The 19,768-nt window shown below is 43.6% G+C and overlaps 1 protein-coding gene across 1 annotated transcript in view; it reads right to left on the reverse strand.

Moving 5' to 3' along the window:
- Window positions 1–19,768, reverse strand: part of SLC12A4 (solute carrier family 12 member 4) — a 136,290-nt gene that overhangs the window by 43,851 nt on the left and 72,671 nt on the right. The window contains 4 exon segments of the mRNA XM_030204307.1: window positions 3,675–3,793; window positions 10,649–10,823; window positions 11,823–11,880; window positions 19,576–19,674. Of these exon segments, the coding sequence (XP_030060167.1) occupies window positions 3,675–3,793; window positions 10,649–10,823; window positions 11,823–11,880; window positions 19,576–19,674 (451 nt within the window).

The raw sequence follows: 19,768 nt of genomic DNA on the forward strand, positions 1-19,768 counted from the left end.
ATTAAGGGGGTGGGAGAGGGATCAGAGGAAAATGCAAATTTTTAAAAATGTGAGTACAAGTCGATATTCACCTGGGGCCTACATAATTGTCTTATGCTTGCCTTGGCTGAATATCAGCTGGGATTTGCATAAGCTCTGGCGACCAGGGCTCTGGGAATTAGACCCAGATATTCAATGCTGATACCCAGACATGACCTGGCACTGAATATTTGGTCCTAATTCTGCCTCTGGCTGTCAGTGTTTAAAAAAAGGTTAACCGTCAGAGGCTGAATATTGGATGGAATATTGTCTGGAAGCTGGCAAAGAGTGCACTGGTGGTTTGTACCTTTAGCAAGCTTCATATGGAAATAACATACATAGTAACATAGTAAATGACGGCAGATAAAGACCTGTACGGTCCATCCAGTCTGCCCAACAAGATAAACTCATTTTACATGGTATGTGATACTTTATACCCGAGTTTCATTTGTCCTTGCCATTCTCAGGGCACAGACCGTAGAAGTCTGCCCAGCACTGTTCTTGTACTAAGTTCTGAAGCTAGAGTTGAAACCCCTTAAAATTTACACTCCAGCCCATCCCTATCTATTTAGTCACATGTATACTTCTTCCATATAACTTGGTGCAGTGCCCACAGAGAATGTCCCTAAATATGAAAAGCTCTCTTTTAAATTTGATGAGAATAGTAATGAGACATGCACTCACTATGTATTGGGAAGTTTCAGAAATTCAAATGGCACCATTTATTTGTTCAAAATGGTATTAAATTAATATAGATTGAAATATTTTCAAATGTAAACTTGCAATAAATTAAGGGGCCCTTTTACTAAAGGGACCTTAATGCAGTGTTAGTACATGAGAACAGACTACCGCAAAATGCTTTGAAGTGTTTTGCAGTATTTTGCCTGTTTGAATGTGGTAACTCGTGCAAAACTATTATAAACAAATTTAGGGGGTGGGGTCATGTCATGGGCAGAGGGTGGGCATTCCTGCATTATCTAGCTAGTGTGTTACGATTACCGCGCATTAACTAGATTAACTACTGGAGCACTTCACACTTCCTAAATAGAACACACAAAGTGCTCCTGTGCTATTTTTTTGTAGGTGCCGCACACTGATGGGAACATTAGCACATGACCTGCAAAAAAAAAAAAAAAGAAAAGCCGACAATAATCCCACATTAAATCTGGGCTTAGCACATGGGAAAGTCCCACGTTAGAATGCACCAAGCCCAGATTTTACTGCATCTTAATAAAAATGTTCTTAAGTCTCCTATTTACTAACGTGCACTAAGTTTGCGCAGTTAATACGTGCTAACAAAACCTCTGCAGGAAGTGCTAGGGGCAGTCCCAGTATTTCTGGGAGGGCTTCCATGCAGTAAGTGCAGAGCAAAGTCAGCTGCTGTGCATTAATGGCTAGATTCTAAACATAGCGCCTTAAAAAAAATCGACACCAAAAAACAATATGCCTAGGCATATTCTATAAACTATGCCTAAAATTAGGTGCAATTTATAGAATTCGACTAGCTGGTTTATAGAATGTGCCTAACTCTAGGTGCATCTATTTACACCAAGTAAAACTTCATATAAATACTAGCGCCTAAGGGGTCTTTTTACTAAGGTTCGCAAAAAATGGCCTGTGCTAGTGTAGCTGCGTGTTTTGGACACGCACAGGTCCATTTTTCAGTGCGCCTGCAAAAAGGCCTTTTTTGGGGGGGGGGGGGGGAATAGACGTACAGCAATATAAAATTGCCGTGCGTCCATTTTGGGCTTCAGAACTTACCACCACCTATTCACTTAGCGGTAAGGTCTCATGCGTTAACCAGGCAGTAATCGTCATTGCACGTACACTGCCAATTACTGCTCGGTTAGCGCCATGCGGTAGAAAATAAAAAATATTTTCTGAAGTGCATATTGGACTTGCGTAAAAAATGGAATTAATGCCCAGGGCACACGGTAGCCGGGCTGTAGTTCCAAATTGGCATGCGTTGGATGTGCGTTGTGCCTACGTGCCTTAGTAAAAGGGACCCTAAGTTAGGCACAGAGCAGCTGTATTCTATAACCGTGTGTCTAGATTTACGGAATGTCCATGGTCTGCCCATTCCATGCCCCCTTTTTGGCTTCATGCATTAGAATTTAAGCGCACCACTTCACAGACTATGCTTAGGAAGTTGTGTGCATAAATTCTAATTCATGCCAATTATTACCAATAATTGCTTAAGTGGCAATTATCGTAACAGACTGGCTTGTTAAATAATTAAATTGTGTGTGTAAATCTAGAAGATGACTGGATTTGTGCGCACAATTTCGATCACGGTATATAGAATCTGGGGGTAACTTAAAAATGAAATCTTCAAAGTAAAGGGGTAAATATTCAGCTGGCAGTGGTCAGCAACAGTCTCTCTGTTACTTCATTGCATTTTAGCTCTACTGCTTATTTGTGCCCTTTGGGAACACAATAGCTGTTTCAACCCCTGATGCTGCCTCTAGTGAGGCGAAATGTGGCCATGTCAGAACATTTTACAGAGTGACACAAATAAAGCCTATTTATCATACTAAGAGGTGTGTTCTGCTCTTTGGACTACTATCGGCAGTTAACTTGGTGCAGTGCCCACAGAGAATGTCCCTAAATATGAAAAGCTCTCTTTTAAATTTGATGAGAATAGTAACGAGACATGCACTCACTATGTATTGGGAAGTTTCAGAAATTCAAACGGCACCATTTATCTGTTCAAAATGTTATTAATTTAATATAGATTGAATATTCAGTGGTATTTACTGCTTACGTACTGCTGAATATTCGCATTTAGCCATGGACAGGAGATTTAAACAGCCAGAAGCCTCTCTGGGCCATTGAAATTGCTTTGATATCAGGCAGAAAATGTATATTTTGTACTTGGCATATATTTCTATTTGCTATCGACATTCTTTAAATATTACATAATACGTGATAGGGGAAAATTATCTTAAGTGTGATATGCTGTTGACCAGATGGATACTACCTTAGGCATAGCTCTACAAAGCAAATTAAACACCGAAACAATTTTACACTTTTAGAGTCATTTGTTATACTTTAAGAACTGGGTGGCAGAGCCAGTGGGGGGAGGCGGGGCTGGTGGATGGGAGGCGGGGCTAGTGCTGGTCAAGACTTCTACGGTCTGTGCCCTGAAAATGGCAGATACAAATCAAGGTAAGGTATACACAAGAAATAGCACATATGAGTTTATCTTGCTGGGCAGACTGGATGGACCATGCAGGTCTTTTTCTGCCATCATCATCATCTACTATGTAACTGACATTTCATTTTCAACCACTAAACTGACATTTACGGAGAAGTAGAGAAGTTTGAGATCTCTTTTTTATTAAGATGTATGAACAATACACAAGTCACACAAGCAAATTGTATACTGGTTCTATTTTGATAGGAATTTCATATTTTCTCTAGCTCATCTGAGAAATCTGCTATCTTTTCCCACATGGATCTGGGGTAAAAATCTGAAATAAATCTGGAAAATCTTAAGCAGAATAGATTTCAGGGCTAGATCTTTGAATTTAAACTATCTGTAAACTATTGCAATCTTAAGACTGGGTCTAGATAAGACACCATTATAGAATTAGGAAATTTATATAATCAAAAACATTGAAACTGTTCAAATGAAGTAAGGTCTATTTTCTTACATAGATAGAATGGGAGCCACCATGTCTAGGGAAGCAATTAGGATACCAAGCTCAGCTATTAATGCCGTTAGGAGAAGAGCCCATGTTGGTTCCCCATTTGCCTTGCTATGTCCAAAAACCTAAATAAAGAAAAGATGCAATAATATTACCAGACAGATATAACAATGAGCCAATGTTTGCTCTTTTAGTTAATATTTACTGATTTGTTTCCCCAAATAAAATGCATAGCTTCATGAAAATAAGGAATTCATACAATATTCAAATTAAATTAAATTGATGACTGCAATTTCACTATTTTTCCATGCGTTTCTATCATATGTCCTGACTTATAAACAGTGGTATGCTTTAGTCAGCAAACAATTAATGAGCTGTATTTTACCATATGACCTCTATGAGCGAAGACCCAGGTTCCAAATGAGATAACAAAACCAATCCACCCATCAGGTTAAATAGGACTGGAGGCAATCAAAAATACTCATAAGACAATAAAAATTCAACTTCTTGACTTTGAGCCTGGATCAACTTCTTATATATTAAATAAAGACCATCAGCAGAAAGTTAAGTTTCATTGTCCTATGAGGATTCTTGATTGACTTTGGAGAGATTTATAAATGGAACATAGGCTTCTATGTATCTTTATAAAATAGTCATCGTCTTCAGCCAGCCTTGGTACCCCTGCATTTAATTTCCTCATCTGCCTTTTATCTCTCATCACGGAGGATGTGGTTCATCTGACTTGTCTGACAGTGTCTAATTGGCTCTGCTAACATCAATGAACTCTAATCCTTCCATCAGAGATAGTTTCCAATGTTCAGTGATTTGCACACAGCACTGATAATGCAAACTGAAACTACTAAGGAGAGACATAAGGACTTTGGGTTTTGCCATCTTTTCTTCCACAGGTGTCCAAGAACTTACAGTCATACTGTCTTCTGTGCTGCTCTCCAATGCAAGAGCCATAAGATTCATAGACATTGGACTTCCTCATTTGCCCTCGGTTTACCTCTGTGGAATCAGCTTTTGGCTCACATATGTGTGGCTTGCCAACCAAAAACTGGGTTGGCTACAGCCAGTCTAAAGAGAATTATTACAGGAGTTGTTTCCTGGGTCAGGATCCAAAGTCTGAATCTTGTCTGCTACAAAGAGGTTGTATTGTATGTGACCTATTCTTCTGGATATTAGGGGTTAGAAAAACTTTCTTTGGTTTCCAAAAGTTTGAGTCATATCATCTGATACTCTGGTTTTTCATTAGGGGAGATTTATTAGATGTTATAATATTTGTAACTAATCTATTGTTAAGAAAACATTGCTAGTTATGCATGTTTGCTGCATTTGCTACAATAAATCATTGTGTTCTCAAAGCTATCCATTTTCTCAGTCTTCTTACTGTCAGCCAAAAGTGTAAACCTAAAACAGGATCAGGTATAAAAAATATTATAGGCACTACACACCACCCAAGCTGTATCCCTCCCCCCCTTCCCCATCAGAATGTCTAGGGCACATTGCATAAGAAGCAGGTGCAGGTTTTCCACGATATGTACTTTTTAAATGCAAATGTGGTCGCATAATTTTATAAAACCCATATCTACATGTAGAATATGCTTAATAGGCAGAAAAAAAGGTTTTGAAAAACAGATGTCAAATCTGTTTTATTAGTGACCTTTTACATAACTTTAGGCAAGTCACCATCTCTTTGTACTAGTTGTATGAATCATGACTGTGAAAAACTAAAATGATCCTTTTTTTACTCAGAAGCTACAATGTCCAGGAAAACAAGAGATGTAGTTATCTTTCCACCCAGAATCTGCTGATTTTCTCATGCTCCCTAACCAAAAGATGTCGATGAAAGGACATAGGACTAGATTCAGTAAATGACACTCAAAAATGAGCGCCCATTATGGAATAGCATTGAGTTCCAATTTTGGAATCCACAAGGACTTACACCCAGTACCCAATTTGGGTGTACATCCCCAGTATTCTATAACTACTACTACTACTACTTAACATTTCTAGAGCGCTACTAGGGTTACGCAGCGCTGTACAATTTAACAAAGAGAGACAGTCCCTGCTCAAAGAGCTTACAATCTAATAGACAAGTGAACGGTCGGTCCGATAGGGGCAGTCAAATTGGGGCAGTCTGGATTCACTGAACGGTAAGGGTTAGGTGCCAAACGCAGCATTGAAGAGGTGGGCTTTAAGCAAAGACTTGAAGATGGGCAGGGAGGGGGCTTGGCGTAAGGGTTCAGGAAGGTTGTTCCAAGCATAGGGTGAGGCGAGGCAGAATGAGCGGAGCCTGGAGTTGGCGGTGGTGGAGAAGGGTACTGAGAGGAGGGATTTATCCTGTGAACGGAGGTTACGGGCGGGAACGTAAGGGGAGATGAGGGTAGAGAGGTAGTGAGGGGCAGCAGACTGAGTGCATTTGTAGGTAAGAAGGAGAAGCTTGAATTGAATGCGGTATCTGATCGGAAGCCAGTGAAGTGACCTGAGGAGAGGGGTGATATGAGTATATCGGTTCTGGCGGAATATGAGACGTGCAGCAGAGTTCTGAACAGACTGAAGGGGGGATAGATGGCTAAGTGGGAGGCCGGTGAGGAGTAAGTTGCAGTAGTCCAGGCGAGAGGTAATGAGAGCGTGGACGAGAGTTCGGGTGGTGTGTTCAGAGAGGAAAGGGCGAATTTTGCTGATGTTAAAGAGGAAGAAGCGACAGGTCTTGGCTATCTGCTGGATATGCGCAGAGAAGGAAAGAGAGGAGTCAAAGATGACTCCGAGGTTGCGGGCAGATGAGACGGGGAGGATGAGGGTGTTATCAACTGAGATAGAAAGTGGAGGAAGAGGAGAAGTGGGTTTTGGTGGAAAGACGATAAGCTCGGTCTTGGACATGTTCAGTTTCAGGTGGCGGTTGGACATCCAGGCAGCAATGTCGGATAAGCAGGCCGATACCTTTGCCTGGGTCTCCGCGGTGATGTCTGGTGTGGAGAGATACAGTTGGGTGTCATCAGCATAGAGATGATACTGGAAACCATGAGATGAGATCAGGGAGCCCAGGGAAGAGGTGTAGATTGAGAAGAGAAGGGGTCCAAGGACCGATCCCTGGGGAACACCAACAGATAAGGGGATGGGGGTGGAGGAAGATCCATGAGAGTGAACTTTGAAGGTGCGGTGGGAGAGATAGGAGGAGAACCAGGAGAGGACAGAGCCCTGGAACCCAAATGAGGACAGTGTGGCAAGAAGTAAGTCATGATTGACAGTGTCAAAAGCGGCGGATAGATCCAGGAGGATGAGGATGGAGTAGTGGCCTCTGGATTTGGCAAGGAACAGGTCATTACAGACTTTAGAAAGTGCTGTTTCTGTCGAGTGAAGAGGGCGAAAACCGGATTGAAGCGGATCAAGGATGGCATGAGAGGAGAGAAAATCAAGGCAGCGGCTGTGGACTGCGCGCTCAAGTGTCTTGGAGAGGAAGGGTAGGAGGGAGATGGGGCGGTAGTTGGAGGGACAGGTAGGGTCTAGTGATGGTTTTTTGAGGAGTGGCGTGACTACAGCATGCTTGAAGGTGTCGGGGACAGTTGCAGTGGAGAGAGAGAGGTTGAGGATATGACAGATGGAGGGGGTGATAGTAGGAGAGATGGTGTTAAGTAAGTTGGTGGGGATGGGATCAGAGGAACAAGTGGTGCATTTTGAGGAGGAAAGAAGGCGGGCGGTTTCCTCCTCGGAGATATCAGGAAAGGAGGAGAAGGAGGTCTGGGTTGGTTGGTTGAGGGAGAGGGTTGAAGGGTGAAGAGGAGGAGGTGGCTTGGTAGTGAACTCAAGGTTGATCTTTTGCACCTTGTCGCGGAAGTAGTCAGCCAGTGATTGAGGAGAGAGTGACGGGGGGGTGGGAGCGGAGGGCACTTTGAGGAGGGAGTTAAGGGTGGCGAAGAGACGACGAGGGTTAGAGCTGAGAGAATTAGTCAATTGGGTGTAATAGTCCTGTTTGGCAAGGAATAGTGAGGACTGGAAGGAGGATAGCATGAATTTGTAGTGAAGGAAATCTGAATGGGTGCGAGATTTCCTCCAGAGGCGTTCAGCAGATCGGGCGCAGGAGCGAAGGTAACGGATGCAAGGGGTCAGCCAGGGCTGGGGATTAGTACGCCTTGTGGGACGGGAGGTGGATGGTGCAAGGGTGTCCAGAGCAGAGGAGAGAGTGGCATTGTAAGCGGAGACAGCCTCGTCAACAGACTCGGAGGACATGATGGAGGGGAGGAGATTAGAAATACTAGATGATAAGGTGGGAGGGTCAATAATCTGGAGATTCCTGGAAGTAGTGGTTAATGTTGGGCGGGGCTGAGGGGGAGGGTGAAGAAGTGTGAAGGTGATCAGGTGATGATCAGAGACAGGAAGAGCTGAGGTGTGGAAATTGGAGGGTGAGCCGGAAGAGGAGAGGACGAGGTCAAGGCAATGGCCATCACGGTGAGTAGGGGTGGTGGAACAAAGCTGGAGGTTGAAGGAGGATGTTAGAGTGAGGAACTGAGAAGCGTGAGAGTTGGACAGGTCATCAACGTGTATGTTGAAGTCTCCGAGAATGAGGGATGGAGATGAGGGTTCAAGAAAAACAGAAAGCCAGGCATCAAAGTCGGTGAGGAAGGAAGGGAGGGATTTATCAGGGGGGCGGTAAATGACTGCCACTCTGAGTGGCAACGGGTAGAATAGACGGATGGAGTGGACTTCAAAGGATGAGAAGCAGTGAGACTGTGGTAGGAGGAGGGGTTGGAAGCTACAGGAGGGCGAGAGTAGTAATCCGACGCCTCCTCCACGGCCAACTAGGCGGGGAGTATGGGAGAAGAGATAGCCTCCATGGCATAGAGCCGCAACTGAGGCAGAGTCGTCAGGGGAGAGCCAGGTTTCAGTTAGGGCAAGCAGGTGAAGGGAATGAGAGATGAAGAGATCGTGGGTGAAGGGAAGTTTGTTACAGACCGAGTGGGCATTCCACAGTGCACATGACGCTGCACGCAAATTTTAGTAATGTCTCTGACACACCCATGCACCTCCCATGACCATGCGTCCTTTTGGGTTGCAAGCTATGGGATTTGGGTGCACATTGTTATAGAAGAACGCATAACAATATGTGCGTGAAAATTCAAATTGGTGACAATTAGCACTCAATTACTAGCACTAATTGGCTCATTAGCCAATTTAGTTGGACGCACATCTTAGATTGGCGCCCAATTTTATGCACCATATATTGAATCTGGAGGACAGTCCTGAGATTATGCGTTTCCCCCCGGTGAAACTTCCCACTATTTTTAAATGTGTCAGCCCCAAACCCCATATTATAGTTTTGAGTAAGCACCACCTCTGATATTAAACTCTGCCCCACCCTGTATCTAAGGGCAATTCATGGGTTTTCAGGGCAAGGAGTAATACCTAATAGAACATGTCATTCTGGTGCCATAAGTGTGAACTTCATATGTTGACAAATGTGAGCCACTGGCGGAAAAGGAGCAATTAGCATGGTTCCTATCCCTACTGGCTTGTGGACTGCTTTTGGGAAGTGGGGGGTGGGGTAGATATTTTTCTAAGTATTCATTTTTGGCAAACAAGTCTGTAATTTTATAATTCTATCCAATAATGTAATTACTAACCACTTTCACAACTGCATGTTGTATTAGCCTTTGATCTTACCTACTGTTTCTTATCTTTCTAATTGTAAGGTTTTAGAAAAATACATTTGTCAAAATGAGATTGCCTATGGCTATTAACAAAAATAATAACAAAACCGAAAAAGTATATGCCAGCAATGATTCTGTTTCCTTTCCTTTTTTTTTTTTAATGTCCACACCCATAACCTACATAGGCATGCTGTAGTTTTACTGAAGACTAAGAGGGGTATTTTCAATATGATGTCTAAATCCGATTTAGGATGTTTTGCTGAAAGCGTCCAAAAATCAAGTGGTGAATATAGCGATTTTCGAACCAGAAAAACATATCTTTTTGTTTTGAAAGTTACCTCTTGCTAGATTTTTTGGGCTCAGTGCATCTATTTTTTTAGGACCATTAAAAAAATAAAATCCAAGGGAAAAATGCACAAACAAGCCATTGGGGTGTATAGGTGTCCAGCACTCTTAGTAGATTGGCCACACAGATATCTCAGCACAGTAGTGGGGCACCATATGAGACACTGCAGTTGGCCTCACATAAAAGGTCCCAGATACACAACCCACTGTTACCCCCTTATATTGTATGGGGAATCCTCCAAAAACCTACTGTACCTATATATAGGTGACACCTACAGATATAAGGGCTATTGTTGTGGTGCACAGTTGGATACGTTAGGTTTTTGGTGGGTTTTGGAGGGTTCACGTTCCATTACAAGTGTACTGAGTGGGATATGAGCCTGGGTCACCTTCTCTATAGTGCGCTGCACCGGCCACTAGTCTACTTCAGGGATCTGCTTGCTGCTCTAATAGGATTGGCCATAACAACTGAAGCTGTCATAGAGGGTGGTATCTGTTTCTTTCACATCTTTGGGAGGTAGGAGGGGGGGTCAGTGACCACTGGGGGAGTACAGGAGGGGTCATACCTTAATCCCTATGGTGGTCATCTGGTCATTTAGAGCACCTTTATGAGACCAAAACTTCTGACTTTTAGCCCTAGACATTTTTGCTTTCTTCCATTGTGGTAGAAAAACATTCAAGTTTTGGGAACGCCCAAATCCCACCCCTAACATGCCCCCTTGAGATTTAGATGAACTGCATAGAAAACGGTCTTAAAGATGTATTTTGAAAATAGCAATTTGAACATTTTGGCAAAAAAAAAAAAAGTTCATCTGTAGCTTTGTACTACTTTTTCTGTTTTGAAAATGAGCCCATAAGGGTCTTATTTAGTAAGCATTTATCCCATACATGCAAGATAGGAGAAAACCTTTGGTAAATAATTTCTGCTGGCTTTCTTTGCCTTTATGTTTAAAGTACTCCAACAGATTCTTCCTTTGCACAAACCCGTAAGAAAGGAATGATGTTGTCTTTGGCTATTGCTTGCAGTAACCGTGGTGCTCCAGTAAGACTCTGTAATCCTGCTCCACATGTAGAAAAGAATGAACCAATCACAATGACCCAAGGAGAGGGCCAGGAAAGTATGCCCACCACTAAATTTTTGTTTACAGCATCACCATACCTGTAAGAAAAATATTGTTTATAGAATATATAATTTACTTCATAAACCCTATTTAAATCTTATAAGTATGTCTACTAGTGCTATAAAAATGATAAGTAGTACTAGTAACATTCTTCTAAGAAAAAGATGGAGAGGCAGGTACTATACAAAAGCCAAGATAAAAAAAAATAAGGGCATCATTAAAATATATATAAAAGGAAAGTTTATTGAAACATAAAAAGCCAAGTCAATATAAGACATCCAAAATGGCCATGTTTTGCTCTGAGGGATGTATCTGGAGTCATAAAACTCTCTAAGAATGTCATAAGAACATAGGAGTTACTATACTGGGACAAACCAAAGGTCCATGAAGCCCAGCATCTTGTTTCCAACAGTGGCCAAGCCAGGTTACAAGTACCTGGCAAGATCCCAAAACAGTACAATACATTTTATGCTGCGTATCCTAGAAATAAGCAGTGGATTTTCCCCAAGTCCATCTTAATAATGGCTTACAGGCTTTTCTTTTAGGAAGTTATTCAAACCTTTTTTAAACTCTGCTAAGCTAACTGCTTTTGCCACATTCTCTGGCAACAAATTCCAAAGTTTAATTACATGTTGAGTGAAGAAATATTTTCTCCGATTTGTTTTAAACTTACTACTTTGTAGCTTCATTGCATACCCCTTACTCATAGTATTTTCAGAAAGAGTGAACAAACGATTCACATTTACCTGTTCTACTCTACACTTTATTTTATAGACCTCTATCATATCTCCCCTCAGCTGTCTTTTCTCCAGTAGTTGTATTAGATCTTAAGAAAATAAGATGTGTTGTGGTGGCAATACCTTTTCAGGACCTACTTAAGAATTATTCAAACATATAAATCTTCATTACTAATTATCATCTTTCATTAATCTAGATTAGTCTAATGTAAGGATAATGGACCAGAAATGAACCAAGGAACAGCTTGAATCATGTGGTAAAGTGCTTTGAAAGAATCTTAATACTTTGATATTACTTACTTATCTCTGAGAATAACACCTTCAATGCAGGCTCCAAACAATATCACTGTGCTGAAGTCTAAATGTATTTGTCAAAGGAAACAAACAGTTCAAAAATGTTTCTCTCTCAGCTTTATTTACAAAGCTGAATTATCTGTTAAAGTGGCACTTAGCGAGCTCCAAAAGGCACCTTAGCAGTTATCAGGTACATATTTCTACATTAAACCATAGTGAAATGCGGAAGGAAGCAGGGAATAAGCAGGAAAAGTATCTTACAATTAACATAGAGATAGTTATCATGCATTAAGTGCTCTGCATTATCTGCCGCGTCATCTGCCATTCAATGAACACACAGTAAAGACCTGAGTAACAGAATGCCAAATTGTTGGGAATACTATCAAAACTTAATGCAGAGATTTCACAGTTACCAATTTAATCTGTGGTAACTACAAAACTTTACCGTGAGTTAATAAATAGGCCCCTTTCTGAGCAATAGGGGATTTGGATATAGCTCTCGTCTTTCTCAGTAGTTCAAGGTGAGTTACATTCAGGTATAGTAATTTTTCCTGTCCTTGGAGGGCTTACAATCTTAGGTTGTATCTGAGGCAATGGAGGGTTAAAATACTTGCCCAAGATTACTAGGAGTAGCTGTAGGGTTTAAACCTGGATTCCCTGCTTTTCAGCCCACTGCTCTGACCATCAGACTACTCCACTACAATAGCTCAAAGGAGTTTGCCACTGACACGCACCATGCTGACATGCCACAATTTAGAAATGATGTTTTTCACTGATAGAAGTTCACTACGGCATTCACAACACCACTAACTGGATTGCATGACTATGAATCACTGCCTAAACACAGCCGTGTCAAGTCCTATCTCTTGTGCCACCCAGTTTGTAGTTGAGCATACCATTCTACGCCAAAGAATTGTAGTTGCGTTACCCATTGCCTTTTCTTCAGTGTGGTCTTAATAAAAACTATTTTATAGCAGGGGCATAGCTACGTGGGGCCACAGGGGCCTGGGCCCCCATAGATTTGGTCCTGGACCCCCCTGCCGATGACCCTCTCGACCCCCCTCCCGCCGCCAACCCTCCCCCGCCGTTGCCGTGGGCTACCTTAACTGGCGGGGGACCCCAACCCCCACCAGCCGAGGTCCTCTTGCTTCCTACGGAAGACTTTGTTCTGTTTCAGTGAGTCTGACGTCCTGCACGTACAACGTGCAGGATGTCAGAAACAGAAAGAAGCCTTGCGCGGGAAGCAAGAGGACCTCCGCTGGCAGGGATTGGGGTCCCTTGCCAGCAAAGGTAGGTGATGACGGCGGCGGGGAAGGGTTGGCGGCAGGAGGGGGGATCGGCGGCGCCGGGGGGGGGGGGCTAAAATGTGCCCCCTCACCTGGGCTCTGGACCCCCCTCCTGCCGAAGTCTGGCTACGCCTCTGTTTTATAGCACATGAGTTTGGGCTCTTCAGCTGATTTTGGTTTTGTCCGCCTCAGTAATCTGATACTTGCTCCTGGGCAAGGCCAAGCGGTAGGGCTAAATCACCATGCACCAAGCCAGCACTGGCCCTACCGCCCTTTCGTAAAAGGGCCCCTATAGCACTTATTCACCCTTATAAAACAGTGGTTGTGTGCATAAGTATTAGTTCTCCCTGCATTTACACATCCAAGTGGCACATAAAATACAAATGTTCTTGCAGAGAATCTAAGCTGTTTTCAAAATTTTAGAAAATAATAATAATAATAATAAAACTTTATTTATAACCCCCTATATCTGCAAGAGTCTAAGCGGGGAACAAGCCACATACAAAGTATAAAAGGACAAAACAATAAAAATTATTTCTTTACTCAACAAGCTATAAAAATTACTATATTACTCTAACAATAAAACATACAGCAGATTAAATTTGTATAGTATTAAAATAATATCATACATCAAGGGAACCAAAGCTGCTATATCAGAGTCTCATCAAAGCGGATAACAATAACAAGCAAAAATACATAAAACAAAGGAAAAGAACGCTAATTCTTGAAAGGAAAGCAAACACATTTGTATCTTAGAGGAATGGGAAGGGAAGACTCAGGTAGTAGATAAAAAGGGGAACAAGGAAGGGCTGACTGTCCCCAGTCTTTCAGGCTCAGTAGATAATTTAGAATCATACCTTAAGTGGTACAAAGGCTAATTCAAAGTATTATATTTTAAGGTGAGACTTAAATTTTGTAAAGGAAAATTCTGATCCGATATACTTTGGTAGGTCATTCCATAGTCTAGGCGCTAGGAAAAAGAATGCTGATTGGCCTGGTACTTTCATAGTGGGACTGCCTGGGGTTGATGGTAGAAGGAATGCAGTGATCGCCGGGGTATATAGGATGACGATACTTGATAAGTAAGAGGGAGTTCTGAGATGGTAGGCCTTGAATGCCAGGCACAGAATTTTAAATTGTATGCCAAATTTGATAATCAATCAGTGTAAAGAATGAAACAGGAGTAGTGACGTGATCATGTTTTTTCGCACAGCATAAAAAACAGACAGCAGCATTCTGTAAAGTTTGTAACCATTTAATTCTTTCATAAACTGGGTTGCAGTAGTCCAAACTATGCGGCAGACTTTGCACTCATCACATTCTAGAATACTCTTAGACAGTTCTGCACGTAAATTCTAATTAATTCCAATTAGTGTCAATTGCTTGCTAGCAATTACCAGTGCTGACTGGCTTGTTAACTAATTGACCTGATTTGCGCACTCAACTTGAATTGCGCTACATAGAATCCAGAGGTTAATGTTTAATGTGAGTGGTGAGACCAGGTAGAGGACTAAGATGTTGTCAGCTTAGTAAAAAGCCCTAATATTGTGATAAAAATATAGATAAAGTTTATTAAGTGTTTAAAGGACAATTCTATATGTAGGCACCCACATTTACATGTGTGTTATATGCATAAATGTTTAAAATATTAACACTAAAGCACATATGTGCACATATCAAACATATAAACGGCGAGTGACCTTACTCACTCGCAAATGCGCAGTAGAGACTTCCCTCTCTGCCCCGCCCCCGCGTCAATACGTGATGACGGGGGCGGGACAGAGAGGGAAGTCTCTACTGGCATGCTGCAGACGTCGGAACCGCTCCCCCTCCCCCTCCCCCGGAGTCGCCGACACCCCTCCATCTGGCCTGAGCACTGTAAACTTACATCATTACGCAGCAGCGCAGCAGGCACATCAGCAAAGCTGCCGTCGGGCTTCCTTCTCTGCCTTTGTCCCGCCCTCACCGACGTTACGTCACACGAGGGTGGGACACAGGCAGAGAAGGAAGTTTGCCCCGACGGCAGCGACTCAGGGGGAGGCGGGGTGGGGCGGCGCCGACCTCGGGGGGGGGGGGGTTCGGAAACCCCCCCATTCCAAAAGTAGCCCGTTTTCACGGGCTCAACGGCTAGTACCTGCATAAGCAATAGCAGGATATCTAAATGATATTCCGCAAATACCCGCTTAACTTGCATAGCATGCATTTGCAAGGGGGTGATACACAGGGATGGAGCATGGGAAGGACATGGACGGGGCTCCCACTTACATGCATAACTTACAAAATACAGTATATTATGCACGTTCCTGCTGCATTCAGATGCCCACACTTGTAACAGGTTTACAATCAGCGTTAAGTGCAAGCGCCTACATTTTAGGCACATTACAATTGGATTACAGGAGTACTCTATAATGGAACTTAAGCGCCTAAGTTCTATTAGAGAATAGGCTCCTACCACACAGCTTCAGGGCACCTAAATGAAAGAGCTAAGTTATAGAAGCATGCCTTACTGGTAAACTAGCACGCTTTAACAGTTATCCTGCTAACCTGATCTTGGCACACGTGTTAAGTGGGAAGAGGGGGTAATTTTATGAGAAGTCACATATGGCCCGATGCACAAAGCTTACCGTGCTTGCAATGTTTGCTTTAGACTGGTAGTAGCCTGTCTAATGCAAGCATTATTTAGCGTCTAATGCACAAAGGGGCTCTCTGTCCCCTTGTTTGCAAGCTACCGATAGTCTTATGCAAATGTATTAAATGTATTAAAAACTAATTAGTATTAAAATGAGAACTCTGAGCAATGCACAGACATTTCCGTGCACTTAGTGCCTACCTTTAATATGCAAAATTTTCCATCAGGTCTGGAACTAGTGTATGGGGACGACCTGGTAGAGCAGTCTGCTTGCGCTACAGTTTGCTGGATGCAGCGTTCTTGTGTTAAATTGCCAATCCCTTGGCAGACAAGGAGGTGTATTTTCAAAGCACTTACACTTACAAAGTTACATGGAGGGGCATAATCGAATGGGGCGCCAAAGTTTTCTTGAGGGCGTCCTTGCAGGAAGGCCCCGGAAGGGGCAGGGAAACCCGTATTATCAAAACAAGATGGGCGTTCATCTTTTGTTTCAATAATACGGTTAGGGACGCCCAAATCTCAACATTTAGGTCGACCTTAGAGATGGTCGACCTTAGAGATGGTCGTCCCCGGTTTTCGGCCATAATGGAAACCAAAGACGCCCATCTCAAAAATGACAAAATTCAAGCCCTTTTGTCATGGGAGGAGCCAGAATTCATAGTGCACTGGTCCCCCTGACATGCCAGGACACCAACTGGGCACCCTAGGGGGCACTGCAGTGGACTTCAGAAATTGCTCCCAGGTGTATAGCTCCCTTACCTTGGTTGCTGAGCCCCCCAAAACCCACTCCCCACAACTGTACACCACTACCATAGCCCTAAGAGGTGAAGGGGGGCACCCATTTACCACCACAAGTGTAACAGGTAGGGGGGATGGGCCTGGGTCCGCCTGCCTGAAGTGCACTGCATCCACTGCATACTGCTGTCATGGAGCTGGGTATGACATTTGAGGCTGGCAAAAAAAAATTTTTAAGTTTTTTTTAGGGTGGGAGGGGGTTGGTGACCACTGGGGGAGTAAGGGGAGGTCATCCCCGATACCCTCCGATGGTCATCTGGTCAGTTTGGGCCCCTTTTCACGGCTTGGTCGCAAGAAAAAATGGACCAAGTCGGCCAAGTGCTCGTCAGGAACGCCCTTCTTTTTTCCATTATTGGCCGAGGACGCCCATCTCTTAATCATGCCCCAGTCCCGCCTTCGCTACGGTGCCGACACGCCCCCGTGAACTTTGGCATCCCCATGACGGAAAGCAGTTGAGGATGTCCAAAAATCAGCTTTCGATTAAGACGATTTGGGTGACCCTGAGAGAAGGACGCCCATCTCCCGATTTATGTCGAAAATAAGCCTATGTAAGTCTAAGTGCTTTGAAAATGAGCCCTTAGGGCTAGCAAATGTAAACAAAGCAAAAAAAACAAACACCCCACCCCGAAAAAAAACCACACTTCCAACTGAGCAAACGATTCACAGACAAAACATGGTCTTTGTAACCTTATCCCCCATCCCAACCCAAATTCTTAAGGTTTCGCATCTGTTTTGCAATAGCTAAAACAATTTTGGCCATAATAGTGGAAAGCCAAGCTTTGAAGGTGGAAGTGCAAGCGCCAAACATCAACGCTTACTGAGAGACTGTTATCTGAGGATCTGAAGGCGACGAAGCAGTGTGACAAGACGGTGGCCGTAGCTAGAAGGTTGCTAGGCTGTATAGAGAGAGAGGTGTGACCAGGAAAAGAAAAGAGGTTTTAATGCCCCTGTATAAGTCATTGGTGAGGCCCCACCTGGAGTATTGTGTTCAGTTTTGGAGGCCGTATCTTGCTAAGGATGTAAAAAGAATTGAAGAGGTGCAAAGAAAAGCTATGAGAATGGTATGGGATTTGTGTTACAAGACGTATGAGGAGAGACTTGCTGACCTGAACATGTATACCCTGGAGGAAAGGAGAAACAGGGGTGATACGATACAGACGTTCAAATATTTGAAAGGTATTAATCCGCAAATGAACCTTTTCTGGAGATGGGAAGGCGGTAGAACTAGAGGACATGAAATGAGATTGAAGAGGGCAGACTCAAGAAAAATGTCAAGAAGTATTTTTTCACGGAGAGAGTGGTGGATACTTGGAATGCCCTCCCGTGGGAGGTGGTGGAGATGAAAACGATAACAGAATTCAAACATGCGTGGGATAAACATAAAGGAATCCTGTTCTGAAGGAATGGATCCTCAGAAGCTTAGCCGAAATTGAGTGGCAGAACCGGTGGTGGGAGGCAGGGCTGGTAGTTGGGAGGCAGGGCTAGCGCTGGGCAGACTTCTACGGTCTGTGCCCTGAAAATGGCAGATACAAATCAAGGTAAGGTATACACAAAAGGTAGCACATATGAGTTTATCTTGTTGGGCAGACTGGATGAGCCGTGCAGGTCTTTTTCTACCATCATCTACTATGTTACTATCCTGCTTATTTTTGAAGGAGAAGGGCAGCCATCTTCCGACACAAATCGGGAGATGGCCGGCCTTCTCCTAAGGCCTGCCAAATCGGCATAATCGAAAGCCGATTTTGGCCGGCTTCAACTGCTTTCCATCGCAGGGCCGGTCAAAGTTCAAGGGGGCATGTTGGCAGTGTACCAAAGGAGGGACGTGGGCGTGGTTAAGAGATGGCCATTCTTGGCCGATAATGGTAAAAAAAAGGCCAGCCCTGATGAGCATTTGGCCGACTTTACTTGGTCCTTTTTTGTTCACGACGAAGCCTTGAAAACGTGCCCGAACTGACCAGATGACCACCAGATGGAATCGGGGATCACCTCCCCTTACTCCTTTCAGTGGTCACCAACCCCCTCCAAAAAAATAAAAAACATTTTTCCAGCCTCTCTGCCAGCCTCAAATGTCATACCCAGCTCCATCACAGCACTATGCAGGTCCCTGGAGCAGTTTTTAGTGGGTACTGCAGTGCACTTCAGGCAGGCAGGCTGACTCGGGCCCATCCCCCCTACCTGTTACACTTGTGATGTAAATGGGAGCCCTCCAAAATCCACCACAAACCCAACTGTACCCACATCTAGGTGCCTCACTTCACCCGTAAGGGCTATGGTAGTGGTGTACAGTTGTGGGTAGTGGGTTTTGGGGGGCTCAGCACACAAAGTAAGGGAGCTATGTACCTGGGATCAATTTGTGAAGTCCACTGCAGTGCCCCCTAGGGTACCTGGTTGGTGTTCTGGCATGTGAGTGGGACCAGTGCACTACAAATGCTGGCTGCTCCCACGACTAAATGCCTTGGATTTGGCTGGTTTTGAGATGGCCACCATTAGGTTCCATTATCGGCGAAAACCAATGTTGGCTATCTCTAAGGGCGGGCCAAATGTTCAGATTTGGCCGGCCCCGACCATATTATCGAAACGAAAGATGGCTGCCCATCTTGCCCAGGCAAAGGGAGCAGGGAACCAGTGGAGCCGACAGGCGCGCGGCTGCTCTCTCTGCACCCTCCAGCAGCGTGCATCCGGGCGGACCGCCCCCACCGCCCCGCCCTTGGTACGCCACTGCTTAGCATGGGATGTGGTAGAAAATGGGCATGGACTGTTACAGCAAAAGGTTGTGCAGATCACTTAACACCCCCTCAATGGGTGGCATTAAGCATGACCATGTTATCTGTCATGTGCTTATCATATACAATAAATGTTTCTTCTCTGCGTTAACTGTAGGGGAAGATTATGCATATGACCCCTGCAGTAAACACAGCAGAAAGCTATGTGTAATCTCCTAAATTTCATTTTGGCTTTAATGTTTCTTTTTGATGCAAGTTTAGTCAACATTGTAATTGAAACATTTACAACTGTGGACCTAAAGATGTTCATTTAAACTAAAGGATACAGACTAATGATGTAGTAATAATAGCAAAAATTGTTCCCACTGGAATAGACTTTTGTGCATCTTTGAGATCTCCAGATCTATTTGAACCAGCCATGATACCTGAAACAAATTGTTAAAAATAGTTCAGTTTTAGTCAGACATAGGAAAATTATCAATTCTGCTTCATTCATATGAATGCAAGTATAAATATTTG

This window comes from Microcaecilia unicolor, chromosome 5 (assembly GCF_901765095.1).
Source record: "Microcaecilia unicolor chromosome 5, aMicUni1.1, whole genome shotgun sequence".
Lineage (NCBI taxonomy): Eukaryota > Metazoa > Chordata > Amphibia > Gymnophiona > Siphonopidae > Microcaecilia > Microcaecilia unicolor.